Source organism: Misgurnus anguillicaudatus, chromosome 14 (assembly GCF_027580225.2).
Source record: "Misgurnus anguillicaudatus chromosome 14, ASM2758022v2, whole genome shotgun sequence".
In the NCBI taxonomy this organism is placed as follows: domain Eukaryota; kingdom Metazoa; phylum Chordata; class Actinopteri; order Cypriniformes; family Cobitidae; genus Misgurnus; species Misgurnus anguillicaudatus.
The window spans coordinates 19,140,565-19,164,139 of record NC_073350.2 but is presented as its reverse complement, the minus strand read 5'-3'; the positions used below and the strand labels follow the sequence as shown (position 1 = coordinate 19,164,139).

The 23,575-nt window shown below is 35.5% G+C and overlaps 2 protein-coding genes across 2 annotated transcripts; both read left to right on the top strand.

Annotated features, from left to right (window-relative positions):
• Nucleotides 1-2,250: 2,250 nt before the first annotated feature.
• On the top strand, nucleotides 2,251-7,189 carry fmoda (fibromodulin a). Its single transcript, XM_055184436.2, has 3 exons — nucleotides 2,251-2,681; nucleotides 3,262-4,167; nucleotides 5,871-7,189. The coding sequence occupies exons 2-3, from the start codon at nucleotides 3,282-3,284 to the stop codon at nucleotides 6,020-6,022; spliced, it is 1,038 nt and encodes a 345-aa protein (XP_055040411.2). The 5' UTR covers nucleotides 2,251-2,681; nucleotides 3,262-3,281; the 3' UTR covers nucleotides 6,023-7,189.
• Nucleotides 7,190-11,482: 4,293 nt separating this feature from the next.
• slc6a14 (solute carrier family 6 member 14) lies at nucleotides 11,483-22,479 on the top strand. The gene is made up of 14 exons (XM_055184142.2): nucleotides 11,483-11,854; nucleotides 12,074-12,245; nucleotides 14,306-14,437; nucleotides 14,748-14,900; nucleotides 15,210-15,324; nucleotides 15,946-16,078; nucleotides 17,739-17,879; nucleotides 17,965-18,193; nucleotides 19,402-19,527; nucleotides 19,734-19,852; nucleotides 20,105-20,204; nucleotides 20,300-20,409; nucleotides 20,500-20,667; nucleotides 20,816-22,479. The coding sequence occupies exons 1-14, from the start codon at nucleotides 11,789-11,791 to the stop codon at nucleotides 20,951-20,953; spliced, it is 1,902 nt and encodes a 633-aa protein (XP_055040117.2). The 5' UTR covers nucleotides 11,483-11,788; the 3' UTR covers nucleotides 20,954-22,479.
• Nucleotides 22,480-23,575: the final 1,096 nt, after the last annotated feature.

The following is a 23,575-nucleotide window of genomic DNA, read 5'->3' as shown; positions in this document are numbered from 1 at the left end:
TGAGATGAGGGAGTAAATTATCAGGATTTTATTTTTATGAAAGTGGAGTAATCCTTATATGGTGTTGGGACAGGCGAAATTAATATTTAAAGCAACACTAAAGAGTTTTTGCTCTTTGCTCCCCCTACAGGTTAAAAGCGTAATTGTTCATTACCACTGTCGTAAATACTGCAGCAAAGCTGGCTCTGATTGGGTTGTAGGTCTGCCGTAAGCAAGTTTTTGTAGTTTTCAGTCGAACTACAGGACCGCAACCCGACGGTTGGAAACTTCTTTAGTGCGGTTTTGGCTGATAGAGGGCTGCAAAGTGAATGTGAAAGTGCCGTTCACCCTGTTTCGAGTGGTTTCGACTGAAACTTTTTTGGAACAGTTTCTTCATTTTTACCTTATGATTTCTTACTTATATCATTTGCAATGTTTCTAGTTTCGTATTTAGTGATTTTGCAACTGTTTACTATGTCTTGTCCAAAGAAGTGTTTTTTGTCAGAACTGCATGCACTTAGAGGGTTTTGCAGCGAAAGACAGACAAATTTGTTAAACAACAATGAAATAAATAAAGTGACATTTTTCAAAATTAGGCATTTCAATTACTGACAAAAAACCTTTTCATGCTAAGGGCCTGATAAAAAAATGCTTTTGTACAACAAAAAATATGTCAGATGCATTAAGAGGGTCATCAATTGTAAAATAAATAAAAAAAAACTAAAAACAAAGCTGTTTTTATATTACAGTAGTTTTTAAACATAGCCAACCTTTGTATGTACAGGTGCATGATCTTTTCTGCAAAATATTTTGCTCTTTTATGGCGTGCAGATCAGTAATGCCATCAGTCTTAATTTTCACACAGGGGTTATCGCTCAAGATAATGTGAGAAAACACGACTAAGAGTGATTTGGTTCTCCTGTGTTTTCTGACCCCTGCTTGCTGAATTACAAATCAGTCTAAAGTTCAAAGAGCTTTAGTCACAGCCATGCAGAGATCAGTAGAAGAGGGGACAGGGATGGCAGGAATGTAAAGTGTTTCCTGATGCTAAGTTCATGTCCCTCTGGGATAAATCCAAGTGCATTCTGGGCCTGAGACTTTTTCTGGAGACAGTTAGTGTATAGGATGATACAAAGAGAACAAACTTGAGTTTATAAAGCTTGCTAACAGTCTTTCAAACAATTTTTGTTTAACAAAATGTTGCTAAAATACAGCCTGAATTTCTACGCCCCATCTGCATTGCTTTTTAATGCACATGGTACCCCTCTGGTGTCGTTTTTTGATGTGCAGGGTACTAAATTGGTTTTAATGAGAAACCTTTGCCATCAATTCGAGACACGATGGCAATGAGAATTTTCAGTCATTCTGAAATTATAATGCTGTATACATTTTCCATTATCATTATACATATATGTTGGTCAGAACCCGCTTTCTGGCTTTGTGACTGGCATTGAGGGGCGGTTTCCCGGACAGGGATTAGATTAAAATAAATGTAAGAGCTGTCCAAACTGAAAACAACTTGCACTGACATATCTTAAAATACATCAGTGCCCTTTGTTTAGCCTCAGAATGCACAAGTAATGTTTTTAGTAAGGTATGTTTGTTTAAACTAACATAGTTACTCAGGTCAAGTCCAGGCTTAAGCTAATCCCTGTCCGGGAAATCGCCCATGAGCGCTGTCCAAAGCACATCACCTCTACGCTGTCAAATAAAAAATACAAGTTGTCACAGGGACGTTAGCTTTTAAGAAAGTCCTACCATTTAGGCACAGATATGTACCGTCGAGGTACCAGCATGTACCTGTAAGGTACCAATGTGTACCTTTAAGATACCAATATGTATTTTTAGGTACAAAAGTATACTTTTTATAAAGGTACCACCCCAGTGACAATTTTGTACCTTCTTGTACCTTTTTCTGAGAGTGTAGCATGCCATAGATCTGCTTACTTAAAACCAGCTGGCTCCAACCAAGCATCAAAGACCTCAAAGAGAAGCCTGTCAGAAGATAGATGTCCCTGGTATTTCTCAGAATGACTGCCGGGAGATATGCAGATAAACAAGAAAAGAAACTCACAAAAACACTAATGAATTGACAGTCTGTGTACTATAGACGGAATAAAATCCAGGCATCCATCAACGTTGAATCATTTTACAGAAGAAGAAAAAAATGTGTACTAAATGGAAAGATTTTAGGAAAGCAATGCTGTACAAAGGTAGCATACAGTATGAAACGTTTTTAGTTTCTTTACTTGTACAAGCGGTCTAATATAGTGATTCCATTTATAGTTAACCAATATTTCTTGTTAGCATTTCGAATTTTTTTCAAATTTGCACTTAATGGAAAAAGTCTGTAAGAGTTGCATACAGTTGTGGTGATAGTTAGGACAGTCCCATAATGAGGAACACATTTTCCTTGATGAGAAAAGCTTAATGTGTAAAGTCCAGAAGCAGATGTCGCTAACATGTTGCACAGCTGGGAATGATTGAGAGCAGCCACTCAACGCCGGTGAAAAAACGGACTTGAGATTTAGAGAAGAAAGTCCTCTGTAATTGGACAGGGCTTGAGTGGGGGCTTTTGGAGGGTGGGGGCAAAAAGCATGCAGGGGAGAAAGGGTAGATGCAGTCTTTGCCAAATATACTCCAGATTACTGCGGAGACTCACGGTGGGACAAAGAAACAGGCTGTGCCTTTAAATTGATCAGGTAGGTGAGATTGCCAATTTTTTAATGGATGATTTGTCACATGTTGGATTTTCTTTTGTTTTGCTATATTGCATCATTGCATATTCAAGTGTTGAGAGAATGAGAGGGAAAAACTTGGTTGGAAAGATATTGCTTACTGCTGTTTGTTTTTCATTCATGTTCTTTGTTTTCTTGTTTTTTATGGGTTACAGTTATTCCTTTCACTACTGCCTCCACTTGCTTATTACAAACATTTGTGTGTTAGTATAAGAAATGTACCGAATGTGTTTCGAGAAAAAAATGTGGGTTTCCTATGTAACATTTATACTGCTTTCTTTCCTCTCTACAATATATATATATATATATATATATATATATATATATATATATATATATATTTTCATTACATTCTTTATTTAGATTATTTTCTTCTAAAAACCAACTTGAACCCATTTGCTTGTCTTAACTGGTCTGGATCACTGCTTGTAGATAAGTTTTGGGTCCTTATTATCTGTTCAAGCTGCTAAATTTAAAGGGTTTTAATAGGTCTCAGTTGGTTCTGCATTTTCCATGAATATTAACATTGCAAATCTGTCTGCAGAGTCTCCTCTCTCTGTGACAATGAGGTTAATTGCTCTCCTGTTGGCATTGGGACTCCTGAACTTCACGCTGGCTCAGGACAGAGATCCCTTCCATTGGCTTTCAGCTTTGCACAGTCGTGGTTACGCCTCTCTGCAGGCCGACAACACCGGTGGACAATGTCCAGATGAGTGCGACTGTCCTCCAACCTTCCCAACCGCCATGTACTGTGACAACCGCAACATGAAAAAAGTGCCTTACATCCCATCACGGATGAAGTACGTGTACCTGCAACACAATGAGATCACCTCGGTCCCAGACAATGCTTTCGGTAATGCCACCAACCTAGAGTGGGTCATGTTGCACCAGAATCACATTAACTCGGTGGGCAAGGATGCGTTTTCTAAACTGCCGAACTTGAATCGCCTGTACCTGAATGACAACAACCTAACAGAGGTGCCGGCAAACCTGCCCCGCTCGCTACGTGACCTTCGTCTCAATCACAATAAGATCGCCAAAGTGTCCACCAATGCTTTCGAGGGGATGGAGAACTTGACCATTCTTCTGCTTCATAACAACGGCCTGCAGGATATCAGCGGGGGCTTGAAAAGCCTCAAGTCTTTAACTCTGTTGGACGTGAGCAGTAATCAGCTGAAGAAGATTCCAGATGGTCTTCCTGAGATGCTTCACCAACTCTACCTGGAGTCAAACTCCATCGACGCCATTCCAGCAAACTTCCTTAACCATTTCACCAACCTGCAGTATGTTCGGTTTGGTCACAATGACTTGACAGATAAAGGTATCCCGCAAAACACCTTTAACATCAGCGGTCTGGTGGAGCTCGATTTATCCTTCAACAAGCTGGAGAGGATTCCTATTGTTAGTACCAGTCTGCAGCATCTCTATCTACAGGCCAATCAGATCAAAGGTACAGCACTGTGAGGTTTGGCTTTGAAGATTTTTATGGGCTATTTAACACACTGAGGTCGGGAGTTTTTTATTCATTTTAACCTAATTTGGTCTTACTTCTACACTTTAAAGGGACACTCCACTTTTTTAAATATATATATGGTCATTTTCCAGCTCCCCTAGAAATAAACATTTGATTTTTATCGTTTTGGAATCCATTCAGCTGATCTCCAGGTCTGGCGGTACCACTTTTAGCATAGCTTAGCATAATCCATTGAATCTGATTAGACTATTAGCATCACGCTAAAAATAACCAAAGAGTTTCAACATTTTTCCTACTGAAAACTTTGGTTACTGCTATTGAAAGTAACCAAGGGGACTATTTTCGGGCACTGTGTAATATCACTACGCCTGCTGCAGCCATGTTACGGCAGCAAAGTCTTTGATTATTACGCTAGAATGAGAGTATAGCTCCTAGCCAAATCTGCCTAGAAAATCGCAACTTTTAATTTTCCGTCAGTCTTAGTACACAATGTAACTACAGAAGAGTCAAGTTTTAATTAGGTAAAATATCGAAACTCTTTGGTTATTTTTTAGTGCAACATTATTGGTCTAATCAGATTCAATGGATTGTGCTAAGCTATGCTAAACGTGGTAGCGCCAGACTCGGAAATCAGCTGAATGGATTCCAAAATGGTAAAAATCAAATGTTTAACTCTAGGTGAGCTGGAAAATGAGCATATTTTCAAAAAAGTGGAGTGTCTCTTTAAAAAATGCTGGGTTGTTTTGACCTATAGTTGGGTCAAATATGGACATTTTCTTGGTTAATTTAAACCTACTGTCTGCATATTACCCAGCATATTTTAGAGCAGTGGTGTCAAACTGGGATTGTACCGTGGCGTGGGGCACAAATTTTAATACATTTTATAAAATACGTTCATTTATCGTAATTCTGTGTAATTAAACCACAGAAAAATAATTCTAAGCAACACTACTACATTGCATCAATTAATATGTTTTGTTTAATTCAAATTTTAAGTTTTATAATGTTTTAAGTCATACATTTTCTTTGGGGGGTACACGAAAAGGATGTACTGTACAAGGGGGCTGCACAACGAAAATGTATAATATATTTTAAGTATTTCACAATTTGTCTTCAATAACAAAGGTTTAATACTGCACATTTTATTTCTCGATAAGTTTTTTTTTAGTTAAACAATCATTAAAGCAACACTATGTAGTTTCCATGTAAAAATGACTTACAGCTCCCCCATGTGGTTGAAAAGCGCAACAGTGCCTGGTAGCAGACATCTTCTGCAGGCAGGGGGAGGGGCTGTGTGCTCTACCCTCCACCGCCACTTTCAGAGTGTGCTTGTAGCAGCTAGGAGGCTGCTCAGGTTGCAGCAACAGTACAATTTGTCCAGTTAAAAGTTGTTCTATCACTGAAATAATTTTAGAGAAATTATTTAAAGGTAAAAAAACTACATAGTGTTGCTTTAAAATTAACACATTTACTGAAGTAGCCAACAATTCATTTATCTTGATGTATATTTTTATGTCTATTTTGATTCTTGTTATAAGCATAAATGTAACAGATTTACAGTAAGTGAGATTTATGCTTGTGACCAAAAATACATTTACAAAATATAAACTTATACACTTAACTTTGTTCCAATAACCAAAATGTTAAAACTGCATGAACTTTGACTTTTTACGTTTCAGAGTTTACATTGGGCAGTTTCTGCAGTGTGGTGGATGTTATGAACTTCTCCAATCTGAGGGTTTTGCGTCTGGAAGGGAATGAAATAAGTGCTGGAGATATGCCAGCTGAAGCTGCTCTGTGCCTTCGCCGCGCTTCTGATATTGCTGTGTAATGTCACATGTCAACCAGCAGTGGGCTCTTTTACTTTTCTCCATCATTACTATCTCGAATGATGTGGCATGACAAATGCATTGAGGTTCATTTTATCTTTAGGGGAATTTATACTATTTGCTATTTGGTATAAGAGAAATGTAATTTCCCGTGGACTTCAGAGAGATATACAAATACTGAAATGGAATAAAGGAAAAATGTAAAGATTAGATAGGAAATGGGGATCTTCTGTTAAGGTATGTGAAGCTTGTTTGGTTTTATCAAAAGGTCTGATATGCGGCCGTTTGATTTATTTTATGTGTGAGTTTGTAACAGAGCTACAATCAAAACTGCAGTCTGCCATTTGATTTGCATTTGATTTACTTCAGGTGTGCACAAAGTGGATTCAGATCTGTATTCAGGAAACAAGTTTGAACAGTACTGTGAGAATTGAGACAGATGAATGGACTTACTTGACTACATCACACTAACTGATACTATAATGTTATATGAACATTATAAAAACAATGATGTCTTCTTAGCATTGAATGATCATTATCTAAACATTTGAAAAAAATTGTGAATTGTTTTGAAGAGCAAATATATTGCATGTGATATGTTAACAAGATTTTTCATTTGCCTCAATAAAGACAACTTATTTTATTTTATAAAATGCCTTTTTGTGAACACAATCCCTATGCAAACAAATCATGTATTTTGGCCATATTCAGTCCTTTTATCTTTTTACAGTATATTGATTTTAGAAAGTAAACTGCATTCCCCTAGAAACAAAAAACGTTACATTTTTTGAAGGCCAGTGTTGACATTTGTAATCACCTAAACAGACACGCCCCTACCCCAATAGATTCTGGACCTTCTTTTGATAAACCCGCCCAACACATACTGCTGATTGGCTTCAAGTGTGTTTTGGTACTCGGGCCGACTCCCTTTTCCAAATCAGCCCCCCCGCCTTTAATTCTGAATCATATTTATTTTGAATAAATAAATGTTTCTAGTTTTATACTAATGAAATAAAACACAAAACATCTTTTTTTATTCAAAGCAACTTACAGTATATTACAAGGTATACATTTCTATCAGTATGTGGGTTCAAACTCACAACCCTTTGCGCTGCTAACACAATGTTCTACCACTGAGAGGAGCACATGAGCTCTTGGGGTTTCTCCTTAATTAAAGGACAAGTTCGGTATTTTACACTTAAAGCCTGTTTTCAGATTGTTTATGATGAAATAGAACGGTTTTGACTAAAATTTTGACATATGCGGCTGCCGAAAGCTAAAACACCTGTTGGAAAGCATCTTTTGAAGCAATTTTTGTGTGAGCATATCAGTGAACACCCCTGACCACTCAGTGAGTTTCACATCTTTGTAAACGAAATTTTAAATACATTTTAGGAAGGATTGTTCCAGTGCACCTATGCAGCCATTGTAGAGGTGGGAGGTAAACAACAAACACCCGTAAATTCTCGAGGCAGCCGCATATGTCGAAATTTCAGTGTAAAATACAGAACTTGTTCTTTAAGTTTACTTTATATCACTGATTTCTTAAAACTCAACACGTTTTTATAATACAAATAATTTTTTAAAATGCTGATATATTTCTGCATCCAGAATGGTTCTCTGAGACACGAAACAAGGAAGTAACCTTCCTAAAGTGTTGAGGAGAGTGTGACATGGAGTTATAAAATCACTCAGTCACTTATTAATGTAACGCAATTTGCAGGTATTCTAAGAAAATACTGCCGTGTGTTATAGCCTGAAGTTATTTTTACACTTGGAAATGTTTTAAGCATTAAAAGATTGTTTATCATTAGTTCTTATCATGAGAGATGTTTGGGACTGCAAAGGATTTTGACATCATAGTGTAACTTTTCTGTAAACGTATATGGAGTTGTGTCATTCTGCAACAGTTAAAAAAGTCTAATGGCAGGTGACACTAATACCTTTATTAAAGGTCCCGTTCTTTTTGTGTTTTTGAGGCTTTGATTGATTGTGTTTACAGTGCGCAATATAACATTTGTATAACATGGGTATTTTTCACACAATTTACTTTTCTGTATACCGCTGTTTTCACTGTCCTAAAAACGGGCTGATGTCTTCCTTGTTCTATGAAGTCCCTCCTTCAGAAATACGTAACGAGTTCTGATTGTGTATTAGTGTGTTGTAATTCGACAGCAGCTTAGCTTGCCGTTAGCTTAGCTGGTGACTGAAGTATTCCTGTGGGCGGAGTTTAGTCAAAAAACTGTTCTAGTGACGTCATTAAAGCAGGAGAGAGCTGTAGTTCAAACCGACCGTTCGCTATAGGCTTTCCCTACAGTCACATTAGGTACAAAAGTGAGTGACACAGAGCGAAACACACGCGCTTGATGGGCGTTCCTTGGCTAGTATCTAAAAGCGGTATCAAAAGTCACTTCAGAGGTATTTTTAACTCTTTCACCGCCAGCATTTTTTTTAAAAGTTGCCAGCCAGCGCCAGCGTTTTTCATGATTTTCACAAAAGTTTAATGCCTTCCAGAAAATGTTCTTCTTCAAATATATAAACATACAATATACCAAATGAAAGAACTGACCCTCTGCTTTCAAAAAAAAAAAAAAAAAGTTTAATCCTACCTTCAGTAGTTCTTTTGTAATCAGCTTTTGAGGTTTCTGCAAAAACACCACATTTTGAGCAAAAAGCAGAGATAATTCCATTTTTGTGACAGACATTTCATAGAGATCATATTTAGAGCGATCTTTAAAACAGACACGGACATGCAGCTGCTTGCCATAGGGCAATAATTTCGGTTTTAAAAAGTTGCGGTAAGATAACAGCGGTATTGCAGAAAGACGGAAATACTCGTCATTGGCGGGAAAGCGTTTTCTCTTGATTAACGAGATATCTCGTCAATGGCGGGAAAGAGTTAAGTTAGAAGAACGATGTTTTTGGATTTAAAAGTATTTATTTCTCGATAAAAGTAACAAAATATATGATATAAAATGGCAAACTTATCAGTTATACTGTAAAAAAATCTGTAGAAATTACAATGTTATTGCAGCCGGGTTGCCGGTAATTTACCGTAGATTTAAATTTATGTTATTTACTGGCAAGAGTTTGTTCAAAGTTAAATAAATTTTAAATATTAGCAAGTCTTTATCTTTACAGAATAAAACTATACAATAACAGCCTCATGCAAAGCATTCTGGGAACCAGAAATCATTATCAACCTTTTACTGTTTTTTGCTTCAGATTTTGTTTACCAGAATGTTTTGCTTGATGCTGTTTTTTAGTTTTACTCTGTAAAGACAAAGACTTGTAAATGTTTAATATTGCCAGTAAATAACATAAATTTAAATCTACGGTAAGTTACCGGCAACCCAGCTGCAATTTCTACGGAATTTTTTTACAGTGTACAGAAATACGCATTTTCCGCCATCTTGAATTATTTTCTTCGACTCGAGCCACTGAGCTACGTGTCACGCTGCTCCTTCACTCCGATTGGCAGTCGCTTTGTCGCATCCCTCAGCATTTGCATAAAATAGCCTTCTTGTCTATTTTTGCCCCACCTTGCATTGCAGCGGCGAGTTCGTCGCTTGTTGCTGGCAAACGACCACTCCCATTGAAAATGAATGGTAGCCTGTCGCTCTGTCTCTGTCTCTTGTAGCTAATGTGACTGGGGAGTTTGAAAGGCGAATTCTGTTAAAGAAAATATATTGCCTGGCACAGCAGTGAACTTTGAGCTTTATAATTTTACAGCTATTATTTATACTATTATAGCAACATTACACACTAACAAGGGTTTAAAAAATGGGATCAGAAAGAATGTGACCTTTAATACTGTATTACCACTTTTACAATCCCAATTTCATTTTAACACAAACCCTATGAAAATTTTTTATAACAGAGATTTCTTCTATTAATGTCACGGGAACACTTTTCAAATATGAATACATTTGATATGTAGATATATGACTAGTTAGTACATTAAGTTATCTGATTAGCATATTTTAAAAAGACATTACAGCTAAATAGAATAATCATAATTTTAGCCCCAATATGTTGAGATTACAGTAGATAACGTATGTGATTCATTAAATGCTTGTACTGTAAGTAGTCACAGGGCGATGTCAAATCATCTGTAACATTAATAAATAACGCAACCACCCTTATGACCACTGTGTGTTTTAATGTTTTCATCTATTTTAGCCCTTACAGTAAAACGTATGATCACATATCTCTGATAACACAGCCATTATAAAAGATGCTATTTTTCTTAGCACTTACCTGACACCTTAAGCTCTTTAATAACAGTCCATGGGGAATAACATCATGTTGCGGTACACAACACGTGACTGACTTACAAATGCTTTATGTGTGCAGGTAAACCATACTATAATAACACCTTAGCAATTACTTAGGAGGCTAAATACAGGTGTTGAGGTTGTGCGTGTTGCTATACAAGTTCTTGTTTGCAATTCATAGATGTTCAAACCTGTACAAATCAGTCTGTGTAAGTTAATAAGTTGCCTGATTATTTTCGGGTTGTGCTCAAAGCTCATATGTTTGCTCTCCATCACTTGTTTGAGTGTGTGTGGAATGTCAATATGGGTTTGGAATCCACATTTAACTTTGACAAAAAACAGGGAAGAAAATTCACTTAATTCCAGGAATTTTTTGTCTGTTTTTAAGTCTTGATAAATCTTTGTATGTTTTGACTTAGGCTACATAAAATATTAAGTGCATTGCATGTCATGTCTGTCTAGTTCTTCTTTATAAATAAATAAATAAATACCATTTTGTACTAGATCCGCTTAACAGCAGAAATTCTAGTTGTATTGTGACCAATGGGATTGTAATATTATTGTATCTTACTATGAATTGACCTTTGATTTACCTATTAGAGTAAATTTCGCTTCCTCTGAAATTGCCTGCCTCACCCAAATATTTACTAACACAATCATTTGGAAACTATTCGACTTGATAAATATGCAAGTCATATCTATGTCACAAACCACATGCTTTATATCATGCTGTTGGTCAGTGGTCATGACAGAAGCTGACCATGTACTCCCCTCTTGAGGGCAGATGGTCTTTTTTGGTGTCCTAAATGAATGATATGTAATCAGTAGTCGTCATCTTGTGTCATCTCCGTATGAGGTTTACTCAGTGGATGCTGTATAATATTAGATATACCAAATACATTGCCATTTAAAGTTAAGACAAATTTGACTGGTATGACCTTAAAAAACATTTGTTAAAATTGTATATAATTTATCACACAACATGTTATAAAAATGATCCCAGAACATAATGATTTTGATTAATTTTTCTCTTGTAATTGCAGTTATATTACTGTGGAGGTTATTGAGATGTAATCTAGGCAAAGAATGGGTACATTAAAAAATCTAAAATATAGGATTGTCTTAATTTATGTAACTTTGTTGGTCACTTGCTGTAATTTTGCTGTTTACAAGACTTAAACAATTAAAATGTAAAAATGGCTCCTAACTTTTACCTAATTCAAACAAACTAAAATTTTAAATTAAATAACATTTTTATAATCATTTTAAATAAAATTAATACAAGTTAAAAGTTTGTTTCCAAGCTGTTTGTACAATGTTGATAAACACTTCAAATGTGATGTTTTGTCATGCAAGGGAGGGCTGTGGGGGGAGGCTGTGACATATATAAGACCACAGCAGCCAGTAGAGTTTTCCTTCAGGTTCAGGTCAGCAAGCTGGTCAGGTGAATTCATTAACACTTTCTAAACCTGCTACTCTTCAGACTGAAGAATGAGGGAATATAGCTTGAGCAACATTACAGACGTAATGTTTAAAAACTCTTCTGCCAGTGACCAGGTAACAGAAAATAATGTTTTATGAGCATATTATAATAAATGAAAAACTTAACTAAAAACAACCTGGAAATATTTACTAGTATTTATCATATTTTTTAGTCCTTTTGTCTTGTTTTCCACTAAAAAATGTCTAAACATCTTAAAAGTCACTACAAAATAAAAAAGGATAAAAATAAATGTAAATTAAAACCAAGCAATCAAAAAATGACTTTAATTGTAGCATACAAACACTGAATTGGAGAACAGTCACGACAGTCCTGTTGATGCAGATGAGAACACTGACAGAGGAAATTGGAGCAGTAAAAGAGAATACCTCCTGTCTATGATTGGATATGCAGTAGGTCTTGGCAATGTATGGAGATTTCCCTACTTGGCATACAAACATGGAGGAGGTAAGAGTCCTTTAAACTTTCTCTATTATTTAGTTTGACTTTTTGTGTTCATTTGAATTAACTTAGAAATACTTATTGTACTCGGACAGAAAAACAATGTTATAATAAGATGAGAGAAATACGGTAGTAAACTAAAGTTTTTTTTTACCCTGTTGCAATTTTTTGTCGTTGTTTTATTGTTATAATAAAAAAAGAAAATTAATTTCTCCTTGCAAAAACTCTAAAGGATAAGTCCAATTTCTTAAAAAATAAAATAAAATAATCCAGATAATTTACTCACCACCTTGTCGATGTCTTTCTATGTTCAGTCGAGAAGAAATTAGGTTTTTTGAGGAAAACATTCCAGGATTTTTCTCATTTTAATGGACACCAACACGCAACAAGTTTTAATGCAGTTTAAAATTGCAGTTTCAGAGGACTCTAAACAATCTCAAACGAGGCATAAGGGTCTTATCTAGCGAAACGATTGTCATTTATACAAGAAAAATATGCACTTTTAAATCACAGCTTCTTGTCTATCTCCGTCCTCACGCAATACGTCAAGAGGTCACGGATGACGAATGCAAAACTACGCCCCAGTGTTTACAAGTGTGGAGAAAGAGGACCGTTTCGACGTTGTTGTAGTGGAATGATACTAATTAATGTCTTTGTGTCAGTTTATTGTTTAAAATGGTCCACAACTGTGCGTTTTATATATGTAACACGTGACCTTACCACGGCATTACGCAATTACGTGAGGTCGCGCTGGTGCGTCACAGGACCGGTGGAAGACGAGAAGTTGTGTTTTAAAAGTGCATATTTTTTATTTTTCTTGTGAAAAATTACAATCGTTTAGCTAGATAAGACCCGTATGCCCCATTTGGGATCGTTTAGAGTCCTTTGAAACTCCGTTGAAAGTTAACTGCAATTTTAAACTGCATTAAAACTGTTAAAGGAATAGTCTACTCATTTTGAATATTAAAATATGTTATTACCTTAACTAAGAATTGTTGATACATCCCTCTATCATCTGTGTGCATGCACGTAAGCGCTGGAGTGCGCTGCGACGCTTCGATAGCATTTAGCTTAGCCCCATTCATTCAATGGTACCATTTAGAGATAAAGTTAGAAGTGACCAAACACATCAACGTTTTTCCTATTTAAGACGAGTAGTTATACGAGCAAGTTTGGTGGTACAAAATAAAACGTAGCGCTTTTCTAAGCGGATTTAAAAGAGGAGCTACATTTTATGGCGTAATAGCACTTTTGGGAGTACTTCGACTCGGCGCAGTAACACCCTCCCTCTCCCATTATGAGAGGGAAAAGGGGAGCGGACTTTTCAGGCGAGTCGAAGTACTCCCAAAAGTGCTATTACGCCATAAAATATAGTTCCTCTTTTAAATCCGCTTAGAAAAGCGATACGTTTTATTTTGTACCACCAAACTTGCTCGTATAACTACTCGTCTTAAATAGGAAAAACGTTGATGTGTTTGGTCACTTCTAACTTTATCTCTAAATGGTACCATTGAATGAATGGGTCTAAGCTAAATGCTATCGAAGCGTCGCAGCGCGCTCCAGCGCTTACGTGCACGCACACAGATGATAGAGGGATGTATCAACAATTCTTAGTTAAGGTAATAACATATTTTAATATTCAAAATGAGTAGACTATTCCTTTAAGTGTTGGGGTCCATTAAAGTCCATTAAAATTAGAAAAATCCTGGAATGTTTTCCTCAAAAAACATAATTTCTTCTTGACTGAACAAAGAAAGACATCAACATTTTGGATGACATGGTGGTGAGTAAATTATCTGGATTTGTTTTTAAGAAAATGGACTAATTCTTTAATGCCAAATTGCTTTTTGTATAAATGTGTAAAGATGTGAGGATTTCAGATCTTTTTACTGGATAGGAAGACAAATACTAAGCTTGATATTAATTATTTGCATTTAAAAATGGTTTGGAAAATAAAAAATATATAGTCTCTGAAGAAATACTTGTCTATTAATTGTTTCCCATATAATAAGCCTGTCTCCATATTTATTTCTGTTGTGGACACCACGTCTCCTTTACAAATAAAGGGGCTTTCCTCATTCCTTACACTATCATGTTGGCTGTTGCTGGCGTTCCTCTATTCTTCATGGAAAGCTCACTTGGACAGTTCTGCAGCCAAGGCCCTATTAATGTATGGAAAGCTGTGCCTATATTACAAGGTAAACTAAATGCACATTGATTCAATAGTAATAAAACTTGCAAAGCAGATACAACAGTGTTACAGTATTTAGATGTTGGACACATTTTGAGGTGGACTAGTCTCAAGGCTAATGTGTGTCCAGTGACCTTCAGGCATGCCTTTTCAGACACAATTTAGTTTAGTATGCAGGCTGCTACTAGAATATGTGGTTTGAAGAAACATTATTGTTTAATTTGTTTGTGGACACTGAAAGACTTGTCACAACTTTTTAATCAAAAAATTAAAATGCTTGTCTTTTGTACCAAGTCTCTTTTTATGTGATCTTCTAGGTGTTGGGATCGCAATGATGGTGGTCACCACTTTTTTGGCAATCTACTATAATGTCATTATTGCATACAGTATTTACTACCTTTTTGCATCTTTTCAAAATCCTCTTCCCTGGAGTGGATCTTCGGACATGAGCTGCAATGGAACGGAAATAGGTTTGTGACATAATGATTGTTTTCCTTTAAAGGGCCTTGATTTTCCCGGCTTGCAGGGTTATTGCTCAGACAGTGAAAGTATTTAGATCTTTCCAGAAGAACAGGTTTTTAAGGAAATTCTTCCTTTCACTTTTAACCTTGTGACAAATTTCCCATATAGGAACTTCCTCAGTTCTTAATGATTATAGTTGAAGTAATAACATTTACTAGTTCCTTATAGTATCTAAAAATAGTATTGAAATATTTGCACGTACAAAGTATTGCATAACCACGAAAAAATCCAAAGCATTGTTTCTTTGTTCTTACTAGGATGTTGTAATACAACTGCTCACGATAGCATTGTTTCACTGAATATGACTGCTGTAAATCAAACATGCCAAGGTGGCTTTTTGCCAGGACAGAGCCCGAGTGAAAAATACTGGGAGTAAGTTGACATTTGTTTGTATGAAATACATACGAATAACACTTATATGTTTTAAAACAAATATGAAATTATATGTGATGTTATCTATCTCTGTACTGTACTTTTGTATGTTATTCTAGCTATTCAGGGCACTCTAAAAATGCTGGGTGATTTTTAACCAAGCGTTGGGTCAGAAGGGACAAACCCAACCTGTTGTTTTTTTAAATTAGCTGCTTTTAAAACCCAAAATGTTGTTTTTTAACCATTTGTTGGGTCAAATATAAACAATAAACAATGACTGGGTTTGTTCCTTTCTGACCCGGCAATTGAAAATAACTAATATGCACTCTAAAAATGGCTGGATTATTTTTTACCCATTCTGTGTAAATATTGGACAGAACACACCACTGGGTTAAAATTTACCCAATGCTGGGTTGTTTTAACCCAACTACTATTATAACCCATGGTTGCATAACAGCAACAAAACATTGGGTCATTTTTAACCCAGCAATGTGTTCTGTTCAATATTTACCCAGCATGGGTAAAAAATAACCCAGCCATTTTTAACGTGTAGTTTTAGAGTATGGTGATGTATTTTTTATTATTTTCTTGGTTTGTGTTTATCCTTCAATCTTTTCCCAGTGAAGTGGCTCTTCAGCGGACAAGCAGTATGGATGAGACGGGTCCAGTCGTCTGGCACCTGGCCCTTTGTCTCCTGCTTGCATGGATATTGGTCGGCGCGGCTCTTTTCAAAGGCATCAAGTCCTCTGGGAAGGTTAGTGTTTCACTTCAGTAAAGTTACTAGCATTTACTCTAAAGTTAATGTATCACTCTGGAGAAAAATGACATGCAACATTAAATAAAGATGTGTGTCGTTTTAATGTTACTATCTCCTATTCCAGTTTAATATTTAATCAAAGATACATATACTAATACATCTGCTTGGTTAATTAACACTTTAAACATTGTTAAATCTTTGCTTTGTTTTAATATCCCGAACAGCCAAACACAGTTACATTTCTGATGTCAGACAAAGGTTTGAGTTTGGGGGCAGGGCTACCTGTTTGTCTAACTAGTAACAGATGTGGGGATGTGGGGAGTAACATGTTTTTATTTATGCCATTTTGTTTAATGTGATTAAAGACCTTTAGATTTTTACCTCATATGTATAAGGCTGTGCTGTATAAGTCATGGCGGAGGGATGTTGTTAAGCATGACACGAAGCGAAGTGACTGCAGTCCCTTCAGCCATGATTTATTCACAATACTGCGTAACTTTTGATTACCTTATTGCTTTTATAAAACGGTTATCAAACACATATTAAAGAGCACCTATTATCCGATTCACATTGCACTGTAAGTGTGTATTAGTACATGTTAAAGGAATATTCCATTTTCTTAAAAGAAAAATTCAGATAATTTACTCACCACCATGTCATTCAAAATATTGATGTCTTTCTTTGTTCAGTAGAGAAGAAATTATGTTTTTTGAGGAAAACATTGCAGGATTTTTTCTCATTTTAATGGACTTTAATGGACACACTTAACACTTAACTCAACACATAACAGTTTTTTTCAACGGAGTTTCAAAGGACTATAAACAATCCCAAACGAGGCATAAGGGTCTTATAGCGAAACGATTGTCATTTTTGACAAGAAAAATAAAAAATATGCTCTTTTAAACCACAACTTTTCGTCTAGGTCCGGTCCAGCGCAACCTAACCTTAATGCGTAGTGACGTAGGGAGGTCACGTGTTACATATATAAAACGCACATTTGCGGACCATTTTAAACAATAAACTGACACAAAGATATTAATTAGTATCATTCCACATAACAACGTCGGAACGGTCCTCTTTCAAACACTTGTAAACACTGGGGCGGAGTTTCACGTTCGTCCTCTGTGACCTCTTGACGTCATGGCGTATTGCGTGGGGTCACACTGGTGCATCACAACCGGATCTAGACGAGAAGTTGTGCTTTAAAAGTGTATATTTGTTATTTTTATTGTCAAAAATGACAATAGTTTTGCTAGATAAGACCCTTATGCCTCGTGTGGGATTGTTTATAGTCCTTTGAAACTCCTTTGAAAAAAACTGTTAAGTGTTGAGTTAAGCATTAATTGTTGGTGTCTATTAAAGTCCATTAAAATAAGAAAAATCCTGCAATGTTTTCCTCAAAAAACATAATTTCTTCTCGACTGAACAAAGAAAGACATCAACATTTTGAATGACATGGTGGTGAGTAAATTATCTGGATTTTTCTTTTAAGAAAATGGACTATTCCTTTAAAGATATGCAAAAGATACAAAGTAGACAATGATGGGAGTTTCCAACTTAAATCTCTACTACAACAAAATATTCTTTGCTTTATATTAGACTTGTATGAACTAAATATAAATATACCTCATGTATAATAAGTGTATGCATGTTTCAGGTGGTGTATTTTACAGCTACATTCCCTTACATCGTCCTTTTGATTCTACTCATTCGTGGTGTAACTCTGGAGGGAGCGAGAGATGGAATCGAGTATTACATTGGTTCCTATTCCAATCTCACTAAACTGGCCGAGGCTGAGGTTCAGCTAAAGTTTCTTATTTTTCATATTCACCGACAATGCACACATGATATCAGAGAGCTCATTTCTGCCTTTTGTACCATAGGTTTGGAAAGACGCAGCTACCCAGATATTCTTTTCTCTCTCCATTGCCTCGGGCGGTTTGATGACTCTATCATCATACAATAAATTTTACAACAACTGCTACAAGGACTCTATAACAGTGTGTGTTGTAAACTGTAGCACAAGTGTCTTTGCTGGATTTGTAATATTCTCCATCCTTGGACACATGGCAAACATCTATAAGAGACCAGTGTCAGAAGTGGCAGCTGCTGGTAAAATCTGAAATGAAAATGTGTTTTTTGTGTAAAACAATTTGTGACAACGGTGCTGTTTACACCTTGTATTAAGATGGATTTTGGTTAGACTGATCTCACGGAAGGTTGTGTGATAGGCACGCAAAATTTGATAAATTTTTTCGTGTCCATGGCATGAAATTCAGCGTTTTCGTGCCTTGAGCACGAATGTCTTTTTCATAACACTCACACGAATTTCTATAAATAGTCTTTGTGTCTGTTGCATGACTTTCTTTTCGTGTCATTTTATGTATTGTTTTCTCATTGTTTTTAACTTTTTTCTTTTACCCATTCTCACCAAAATGCAGTGTGATTGACGTGCAATAGATACACCAAATTTAGCTTTTGCGTGCATATGATACGCCAGTCCTTCCAGTTCACTTATATGGCGAATAGTTTCGTGTCGTTTTATTTATTGGTTTCTTATTTGTTTTCTGTTTTTTAAACCATTTTCTCTTGGTTTTAGGGCTAGATTTGGGTTTTTAATTAGGATGTAATTTAATATATAGGTTTCTCCATGTCTTGTCTATTTTTAAATCATTGGTCGCTTGGAGTTGGGGTTAGAATCGGGGGTTTGGGTTAGGATGTCGTTTTATGTTACAAAAAGTTGTTCTAACCCAAAACCCAAGCAACAATGGTAAAAAAAAACAGAAAACAAATGAGAGACCAATAAATGGAACGACACAGAGCGATTTGCAGTATGGGTGAACGGGAAGGACTGGCGTATCATATGCACGCAAAAGCGGAATTTGGCATATCTATTACACGATAATCACACTTCGTGTCATTTTTACGCTTTTTTGTGAAAATGGGTTGATTTTCTTACCATTGTCGCTTGGGGTTGGGGTTAGAATCACTTTCTGTTACATTTTTAGACATCCTAGCCCAAACGCCAACTTTAACCCCAACTGCAGGCGAGAATAGTTTTAAAAGCGAAAGAAAAACATCCTAACCCTAACCCACACAGAAGTGGTCGAAAGTGGACAAAAGACATGGATAAAAACCCCAGGTGTGAACGGGAATATGTCTCTCTCGTCCACTTGTGGTCCCATTGACCAAAATCGTCTTAATACCAGGTATAAACAGGGCCAGTGACAAGAGATGTACATGCAGCTGTATAATGGTTGAAAGGGGGTGGTTGAGTTAAGTTATATTAGAAATAAAGCTGAGCCCAATTTGTGTTTCAGGCTTCGGATTGGCTTTCATTGCATACCCTGATGCTCTCTCAAAGCTGCCTATATCACCCCTGTGGTCAATCCTTTTCTTCTTTATGCTTATAACTCTTGGCTTGGACTCTCAGTTTGCATCGATAGGTAAGACTCTTAAGTGATAATGAAATGCTGTTCACACAGTATTGACACCAAACATTTTTCATCCTATAATTTCTGCAAAAAGTTTCCGTTAGCCATTCATTTTAAAGGCAGCTGCTTGGCTGGCACAGAATATGAAGTATGCAAAAATTCTGTGAATCTTAGCACATGCACTTAGATATGTGATTTGAATCAAAATCTGTCCACAGAGGTGATCACTACCTGCCTCCAGGATGCCTATCCCAAAGTCCTCAAGTCCAGACGGGGTCTCATCACCACAATAGTCTGCATTGTTCTTTTTCTGCTCGGCCTACCATGCGTCACAGGAGTAAGTGAGCCATACGCACTGTAGTATTACAATGAATTGAGGAAACTGCAATGCTCAGCATACGACCACCTCTTTAAAAACAACCACTCTTTGTACACAGTGTTGAGAAGTTTTGCAAAACCTTTGCTGATGAAATAAGGTCTTTATTTAGCTAAGCTAGGAGACATAAAGGATGCAGAACAATGACAAAGGTACATACATTACAGTTAAATATATAAAAATTTAATTATATTTTTGAATCTTTTTTTAAAGGCAGGAATATACTGGTTAAATTTAATAGACACAGTTTTCTCTGGATGTATTCTCCTGGTTGCAGGTTTGCTTGAGATAGTAGGTTTATACTTTTTATACGGTAAATAAATTTTGGTAAATTGTTATATACTACTATATCTTGATTTATTACTTTGTGAATTTCGAACTGTTTTACATCTGCATTGACATTGTCAGGCACCAATCGCTACATTAAGGACATTGAGATGATGATTGGGACCAAGAGCGCCCTCTTCTGGTTTTGGTGGAGAGCTTGCTGGTATTTTATCACCCCAGTGGTTTTAATTGTATGTACTTTATACTTTTTTGGTGGGCCTAATTGTGCTGTTTATACAAATAATCATATGTGATGTGATTTATTTTTTTACATTTATTAGATTATTCTTGGATGGTCCCTATATACTTTTTCGCCCCCAACATATGGCACAGTTACATATCCACAATGGGGCATTTCACTGGGCTGGTGCATGACTGCATTTAGCCTCATATGGATCCCCATAGTGGCTGTCTGGAAAGTGTATAAAGCTGGCGGACACCCCTGGCAGGTAAAGCACACTGATTAACTATCTGTGAATTAAAAGATAAGCAAAGTACTTTCAAGAAATTTTGCAATAAGTATGGAAACACGTTTACAGTAGACATGTTGTAATGTTGTCTCGTGCACAACTGCATGATCTGTCTTTTGTCATACAGCGTGTCAAATCAGCCTGCTCACCCACAGAAGATTGGGGTCCATACTTGGAGCATCACAGAGGGGAGCGCTATGGTGCAAAGGATGTGCCTGATGCAAACATATTTGTGATTTCAAATAATTGTGATACTAAGTTATAAAAACATTTAAGCAAGTTATACTTTTAAAACGGATTATATAACTTGTTGGTATGGATTTTTAGAACTTTTTACAAAAAGTTAGGAAGTTTATATTTTCCCTGCACTCGTAGCAATATTAGCAGGTTTGCAAAAATTAGCATAACAATTAAATATTTTTATATTTATAGTTTTCTTGTTTTTAAATGATTGAAATGACTGATTTTTTAAATTGTTTCGCAAATGTTTTCCATGTTTACAGTTATATTTTTGGTGCTCTTATTGAGTGGTACTATGTTCTTCATATCAAAATCAAAATTTACTTTCTATGTGCAATATATTTATTTTAAATTAGAGCTAAAGTAGAATCGGTTAAAATATAACTCAAATTTCAGATACTTGCCTAAAAATATTTTAGACCTGCACCATGAGTAAATGGCATCATTACAGAGCCAGTGTCACAATAATGGGTGTACAGTATGCGCCCTGGTTGCAATAGCAGAATTATTTTTTGCTGATGGTAGACTGCTGGCTAACAGTGCAAAAAACATTTATTATTTGCTGCTTTTTTGCTGTTTACATCAGATTGACGTGTAGAAGGTTTCTGACAGGAACAACTGTTGCAAGCTTGTGTTGTAAAAGACAATGTGAGAAAGTAACTATGAAACATGCAAACAGAAGGTACTTGTGGAGTAATGTAGAGCACATGTATTATTTTAAAGAACATAATGTTATTTAAAATAACTTATGAAAATCACATTTACAGGCATATTTTGTATATAGAAATGTATATGTTCAGAAAAGTTTTTTGTTTTCTTCTATAAATGTTAATTTCTTTAAAATGGCAACACAGAGGCCTTGAATTTGATTTTTAAAGAATACACAAATATATATAAACATGTAACTTAAATACAATGGTTATGGACAAATACAAACAGTTTGTGTAAATAAATAATATCTACCATTAGTTGTGGAACATATTATTTTTGTTCTTATTAGAACTTGTCATCCCCAAACCTCTTTTCAGTGTGCTTTTTGTCAGTTTCACAAAAGAGTTAATTACGCAAAAATTATTAAATCCTAAATATGTCATTATTAATTTTATTCATATCACATATAGTGTTACTTACATTCCAAATCCAACATTTTTATTTCATATTTATGTTCCCAAATTGTCAGAGTGGCATCAGATTTCTTTTTTTACATTTATCTTTCAAACCAGTAAAGCTGTCTTAGTCATATACTGTAAGAAGGATGCTTGGCCAGGTATACTCTTCATGTTGTCATAACCAATCCAAACACTCTGTTTGTCGTACACATCTGGTGGGTATGCGACGCCTGAGTGGCTTCACTTGCCAGAAAACCACAAATATGAAAAACCAAAAAATTGTACTCCATGTATAAATATTTATTAGCTGCCTTAAATATTTTGGTGTTATCAGATTGGCCGTGTCATTTAACTTACTATTTAAAATTTTGACTACATTTAAATTATTATCAAATTAAGTTTCAACTTGCTACTTTAGCTACATTGTCAGAATATCAAAATGTATATTCAAGAGTAGGCTACTTTCCTTTAAGTCTTTTTACCAGATAAACTTTTTTTAACTTAAAACTTTGATAACAACTCTATTTACTTATGCATTAAAACTAATGTCTTGTAATTTATTTATGACTTAGGTAACTTTCTCTTATCTTATGTATTATGAAAATGTACAATACATTCATAACTTTGTTCTCAAGAAGAAGATTTTATGTTGACAGAGTATATGCAACAATCCTTTAATAATTCTGTATATAACACTGAAAGTAACAAAATCTCATAGGAATGCACGAATGATATGCTGTAATGCTCATAAAGCCAAATGAAAAGTCTACAAATAATATAATATATAAGTATATAAATATTTTAAGGTAAACTCTCAACTTTGACGCAATATATGACAAAACCAATGAATACATGAACACCATAAGCAAACCTACCCACAATACACCGAGTTACATAAAATATGGGTAACAAAGTGCACACCAATGTGACACATTTAAAATTAAAAGCAAAAGGCACAACACACAAAAAAAGTATTTTTTTGTAAATTTTCACTGTTGGTCTATGGACATGGTTTAACTATAAAAGTGCAATAAAATTGTACCTTATACCACTCATACTGGATAAGCTGCCTGAAAGAATAGGGGTTTGAGCTTATTTAATAGTCCTTTTTGTATAATCATTTGAATTAATTTGTATCTTTTTTATATAATCATAAATTATCATATATTATAATAAATTATAATATACATATATAATTATAAAATTGTAATCGCATAATCATATATGACAAGTTTTACTTTTTTTTATTATATTAAATGCATTATTATAAAATTAAGCATTTAAAGGTGCCTATTTTGAGTTAAATAAATTCGTATTTAATCTATACATGCATTATTCAATGCAAACAAGATTTTTAGAACATAGCCAGCTATTAAGTAAAGGTGAGGATGTTGTAAATCAACTGGGGTTAAACTGGCATCCTTTAAATGAACTATGGCACAAGAGTACTGTTATGTTGATGCAGCAGCATTCGTGCCCTCTATGGCCAGTCACGCTGGCAGAGGTGTGGCGCCTTTTCACGCTTAACACACAGACGA

Bases quoted from the DNA above. Each gene is read 5' to 3' on its own strand.
- fmoda (XM_055184436.2), top strand. From the start codon at position 3,282: ATGAGGTTAATTGCTCTCCTGTTGGCATTGGGACTCCTGAACTTCACG. The intron at 4,168-5,870 runs GTACAGCACTGT...TTTACGTTTCAG, and splicing joins ACAGGCCAATCAGATCAAAG to AGTTTACATTGGGCAGTTTC.
- slc6a14 (XM_055184142.2), top strand. From the start codon at position 11,789: ATGAGGGAATATAGCTTGAGCAACATTACAGACGTAATGTTTAAAAAC. The intron at 16,079-17,738 runs GTTAGTGTTTCA...TGCATGTTTCAG, and splicing joins GCATCAAGTCCTCTGGGAAG to GTGGTGTATTTTACAGCTAC. The intron at 20,668-20,815 runs GTAAAGCACACT...TTTGTCATACAG, and splicing joins CTGGCGGACACCCCTGGCAG to CGTGTCAAATCAGCCTGCTC.